Genomic DNA, 6,171 nt, shown 5'->3' with positions numbered 1-6,171 from the left:
AATCTAGCTGTTAAACTTTCAACCTCAAAAAGATTAATTTTCCAGCCAAAAAAACGAAGTTTTAACTAAATTTAAGAATTCTTAATCAAAAAGTTGAATTTTCAATTTAAAAAGGATAATTTTTTAATTAAAATATTAATTCAATACCAAAAAAGACGAATTTGTACAGAATTTAAGAATACAAAAGCAAAAAGTTGATTTTTCAACTAAAAAAATATGAGTTTTCAATAAAAAGATTAATCTGCTACCAAAAAAGACCAATTTTTTTTCAAATTCAAGAATTCTCAAGGAAAAAAATGAATTTTTAAGAGACATTTTTTGTTAATTTTTAAGAAACAAGTTCAACTTTAAAATCTATTTTTATAAATTTTTACCCTGAAAAAAATCTGAATTTTTAAGCAGAAACAAACTTTAATATTTATTAACATTTCCCGAAAAAAATTTCGGCAAAAACAGAGTAAATTTCAATATTTTCTTAAATGTTCAATAACTTCCGAAATAGTCAACATTTTTCAATATTCTTGGGCTCATTTCGAAGATTTTTTTTCACCGAATTACAGCAGTTTACAAGTATGAATTGTAAAACTTTCTTTTCGAATTGCAAGAACTTGAAGTTGTAATAAAAAAGTTGGATAAATTTGAAAACATCTTATCTGTAGGCAAATCAGAATAAAAGTTAAATAAATATGTATTTGGGGGAAATTGCATAGAAAATTCATGATTATATGTTTCATATATTATATAAAAATATTTTTGTTACTAAAAATAATATTTTAATTTTTCCAACTGATTTGTTAAAACGTCAAATTGTTGCAATTCGAAAAGAAATTTTTTACGATTCATACTCGTAAGCTGTTGTGATGCGGTGAAAAAAAAACTTCAAAATGAAAATTTAAGAAAATATTCAAATTTACACTATTTTTGCAATATCTACTTAAAAACTAGAAAAATTGGTTTTATCCTGGGCTTATTTTTAACAGAATTTCGAAAACAATCAACCTTTTAAAGAGACATTTTTTTAGCTCCGGTATAATTAAAATTAAGAGAATTTATTCAGTCATAAAAAAAGAGGTGGCCCAAAAGTTTTCCACGCCACTGAATATAATTGTTCAAATTACCGTAAATTACCAAAAATTTCCGGAAACTTCTGGAAATTTCGTAATCGAATCTTGAGTAATTTATTTTCAGTTTCTATAAGTTACCTGTAATATTACCATAAATTACCAAAAAATTCTATGAACTTCTGGAAATTTATAAAAATGTTTAAAATTAAATTTTGGGTAATTTATAATGAGTTGCCATATTTAACTGTAAAATTACCATTAATGGCCGCCGAAAATTTATAAGAATGTTTAAAATTGAATTTTGGGTAATTTATTAATTCAATTAATTTAATGTATTAATTAATTTACCTTGAAAATTACCATAAATTTCCGGAAATTTATAAAAATTATTGAAATCTAATTTTAGGTGATTTATGATAAGTTACTATATTAGCCTGTAAAGTTACCATGAATGGCTGAAAATTTCCATTTTTGGTAAGTTATGATAAATTACCCTTGGCGTATAATATACTTTTTCATTATTTTAATATATTCTTTTTTTATTAAATAATATTTGTTAATGATAATTTTTTTAATTAAAAAAATTATTAAATACTGGCTCAATGACACTCAATGCATTGCAGAATGTGTCGACTAATATTTTTATCTCTAAATTCGGCGTTTTGGAATAAAAAACGGTTAAATTTGCATTTCTTATAATTAATGTTTGTAAAAATTATAAATATTATTAAATACTGGAACAATTTAGCCAAATGTAACCTACGATGCGTAAAATAATACTTTTTCATAAGGAAATGTTGCTTTTATATTGAAAAACAGCTAAACTATTAATTTGTTTATAATAAATATTCATAAAAGTAATTAATGTTGTTGAAGGCTGGTTTAATTTAACTAAAAATCACACACTAGGATTTTTTTAATACTCTTAGCAAAAAAAACTGTGTTTTTTTTTAGAAAAACATATAAATAATACATTTTTTATAATTGTTTATAAAAATTTTTGGTAATTCGCAAAGATTCACAAATTTTACATTCGCTGCTAAGTACTAAAATAATTATTTAGAAGATGGTCGTTTTAATTGAAGAAAACAATTACTAGACAAAAATCTTATAGCTGAAAATTTTTCATTTAAGGTAATTAAAGCACTCAGAATTTAATGCTTTTAAATTTCAAACTTTTAAAATGCAGGCCTCTAAATTTTTAAATCCGAAATTTTTTATTGCAATTCTCAATAATTTGCACGTATAAAATGGAAGGTTCAAACACTTTTTAATTCAAATTTTTTTTATGGAATGGGGTTAAACTACACAAATAAAATTTTTAACTTTTATGAATTAAAATAAAAAAATTTTAAACTTCGGTAAATTTATAAATTGAAAAAATTATACAATTTTAAAGAATTTTTAATTAGAAACATTAAAAATTGAAAGATTTTTTTTAAACAAAACAGTTTTTAAATTAGACGATAAACTATTTTAATTTTAAATCAATTCAAATTAAGAATTATTACATTTTTATTTATGAATAAAAATACAAAACTTTAACTCACAAAAATTGTTTTGTTTTAAATTTACATTTAATTTATTTTAAATCACAAGTCAAATAGTTTAATTTTTTACTTTGAAATCAAACTTTTTAACAGATTCAAAATCTTATTGTAAAATCAATCAAAATTTTTTCAATATTTTATAAAGATAACTGAATAATCTCGAAAAATATTTTCGAAAATTTTCGATCTTAAAAAATTGCGGACAAATTAAAGCCCGAGTAACAATTCCTGAACAATAAAATTGCCGGCAGTTTATGATATTATCGAATAATAAAATTTTCGAATCTAAACAGTTAAAATTTTTTAATTTATCGCGAATGTTTTCTTTTGCGGGAATTTTATTTTTTTGAAGATCTAAAGTGGCAAATGTTTGAAATAAAAAATTTATAATTGCGTATTGTAAACTGAATGACTTCATAAACGAAAACAAGTTAAAAATTGAACTTGACATTTATAAAAGGAAGTTGAAATCGAACTACACACATATAATTTGGAAAATACAACATAAGGTTCGTTTTAAAAAAGTTCAAAAAAATTATAAAAACGACCACTATGGAGTTGGGAGTCCAAACATTCATTCGAAAGTTGTGAGTTCAAACATCTATTTTAGAGTTGCGAGTCCAAACAACCATTCTAGAATTGCGAGTTCAAACAACTATTCTAGAGTTGCGAGTTCAAACAACCACCCTGGAATTTTGAGTTCAAACAACTATTCTAGAATTGGGAGTCCAAAAAATCAATCTGGAGTTAAGATTTCAAACAATTACTCTACATTTGGGAGTCCAAACAGTCATTTTAAAGTTTAAGAGTTCAAACAACTATTTTAGAGTTAAGAGTCCAAACAACTATTCTAGAGTTAGGAGTCCAAACAACTATTCAAGAGTTAGGAACCCAAAAAATCACTCTGGAGTTGAGCCAAAACAACTATTCTACATTTGGGAGTCGAAAAACAATTCTAGAGTTGCGAGTTCAAACAGCCATTTTAAAATTGGGAGTCCAAACAACTATTCTAGATTTGGGAGTCCCAACAGCCATTTTAAGGTAGAGAGTTCAAACATCTATTTTACAGTTGCGAGTTCAAATAACTATTTTATATTTGAGAGTTCAAACTAACACCCTGGAATTTTGAGTCTAAACAACTATTATAGATTTGGGAGTCCAAACAGTCATTTTAAAGTTTAAGAGTTCAAACAACTATTTTAGAGTTAAGAGTCCAAAAAACTATTTTAGAGTTAAGAGCCCAAACAACTATTCAAGAGTTAGGGGTCCAAACAACTATTCAAGAGTTAGGAACCCAAAAAACCACTCTGGAGTTGAGTCAAAACAACTATTCTACATTTGGGAGTCAAAAAACAATTCTAGAGTTGCGAGTTCAAACAGCCATTCTAAAATTGGGAGTCCAAACAACTATTCTACATTTGGGAGTCCAAAAGCAATTCTAGAGTTGCGAGTTCAAACAGCCATTCTAAAGTTGGGAGTCCGAACAACTATTCAAGAGTTGGGAATGCATAAAAACACTTTGAAGTTGCGAGTCTACATGTCTATATTTGGGAGTCCAAACAATCATTTCAGACTTGAGAGTCCAAACAATCATTTCAGACTTGAGAGTCCAAACAACCATTTAAGAGTTGCGAGTCAAAGAAACTACTCTATATTTGGGATTTTAAACGGCCATTCTAAATTTTGGGAGTTCCAAGAACCACTCTAGAGAATTGAATTCTATTTTAAAGAATCCAGGCCCACCCTGAAACGACTATTTTAAATTTGGGAGTCCAAACAGTCATTCGAAAGTTGAGAGTTCAAACATCTATTTTAGAGTTGAGAGCCCAAAAAAAAATCAAGACTTAGAAGCCCAAAAAATCAGACTGAAGTTGAGTCAAAACAACTGTTCTACATTTGGGAGTCCAAAAACAATTTTAGAGTTGCGAGTTCAAACAGCCATTCTAAACTTGGGAGTTCCAAGAACCACTCTAGAGAATTAAATTCTATTTTAAAGAATGCAGGCCCACCCTGAAACGACTATTTTAAATTTGGGAGTCCAAACGGCCATTCTAAAGTTGGTAGTCGAAACAACCACCCTGGAGTGGTTATTATATCTGGAGTCATAATTTTTAAATTCCATGACTTCCAGAACATCCAAGTCCTGTAGAATGTCTGAGCCAAAAAGAAAGATGTTTTTCTGTCAATTCGACTGTAAGCTGAAAAGATCAAGTAAGGGATTATACGACCAAGCAATTGGGCGTTCGAACAACAATTTTAGAATTGCGAGTTCAAACAGCCACTTTGGACTTGGTCGTGTTAAAAGGAAAAGGTATCCACTTTATAAATAAAAGTCAAGATTGTTAATGGTTTTCAATTTTAATTACAATACGCTGCGTGTTGCTTTGTTTACCCGCTACAAACATTGACATCCAGCCTGAACTATTTCAGACAGCAGTCGGTCCTCCGCTCAATCGTAATCATACATTTTTACTATGTATATACAAAAATACCAAATGACAAACAGAATGGAGACAACTGAATCCTGTAGTGTATCTTGTTGTTTGTTTTTTAAAGATTAAACTAATATAACACTATCATTATTATCGTTAACATTAAGGCATTACATATTTATAAACTCCTCCTCGCCTCTCGTCGCTATACAGCAAATACCACGCTAACTCGTAAACTTAAATAATAGACGTGAGATCGCTCGTTGCAATAGTCCAGGCTTAACACAAAAGTGACAAAAAAAAAAAAAAATACATACACGGCAGACCGGAAACGGCCCTAACCGAGTCGACTAGCTCTTTCCCACAAGAAAAGCAATTCTCTTCGCTTCTCTTCTCTCTGATTGAAAAGTCGTCACTTTTCGTTTTAAACCTCGCAATGTCCCTTTTTATAAAATCAGTGAAACGCACATTTCTGCGTTAAAAAACGGTGCTCCTCAAATTTACTCATCCCCCAGGGAAAAATCTTTTCGAGTCGCTTAGCGCCAAAGCGCGCATACTTTCAAATCACTCGCATTCGCACAGTTAATCACCTATGATAATCGCAATATAAATTAAATTAGACGCATGTCTCGAAGCATCATCGCAACCACGCAGGCGAAATTTCATTTTTCACGCCTACGCACCTGCTCGATATAGGTTTTCATCATTGCTATTAAAAAAAAAAAAAGAAATGAAAAATGAAAAAAAAAGACTTAAGAAGAAAAATAAAACAATTTTTTTCAATCATCCTCTCTTAAAAACGCGACACATTCGTAGAATACTGAAATTAAAATCTGAACAAAAACTTAAAATCACGTGCATCACAAGAAAATGAAAAAGATACTTAAACGTATCGACTTGAACAAATTTCATCTCCGTGGAACCATCTTCTTAACTGAAAGTTATCACTTGGTAAAAGTATAACAGTGATTAAAAAGCGTTCTCGCAAATCTAAAACAAAAAAAAAAGAAAAGAAAACGTTTTGAAACGAACAAAAACAAAACAAAATTCAGTGAATCAGCTTTGCAATTTAAAGAACCGCTTCAATTTAGAGTCTCGGTAATATGCGATTAGGTATCGTTAAAA

The 6,171-nt window shown here is 28.7% G+C and overlaps 1 protein-coding gene across 1 annotated transcript in view; it reads left to right on the top strand.

The window, feature by feature from the left end:
* Positions 1-4,322, top strand: part of LOC117180722 — a 1,130,389-nt gene extending 1,126,067 nt beyond the window's left edge. The window contains exon 9 of the mRNA XM_033373210.1: positions 4,057-4,322. Within this exon, the coding sequence (XP_033229101.1) occupies positions 4,057-4,322 (266 nt within the window). The remainder of the gene's footprint in view (positions 1-4,056) is intronic.
* Positions 4,323-6,171: the final 1,849 nt, after the last annotated feature.

Source organism: Belonocnema kinseyi, chromosome 9 (assembly GCF_010883055.1).
Source record: "Belonocnema kinseyi isolate 2016_QV_RU_SX_M_011 chromosome 9, B_treatae_v1, whole genome shotgun sequence".
Lineage (NCBI taxonomy): Eukaryota > Metazoa > Arthropoda > Insecta > Hymenoptera > Cynipidae > Belonocnema > Belonocnema kinseyi.
The sequence above is the reverse complement of the archived record's forward strand: the minus strand, read 5'-3'. Positions and strand labels throughout refer to the sequence as shown.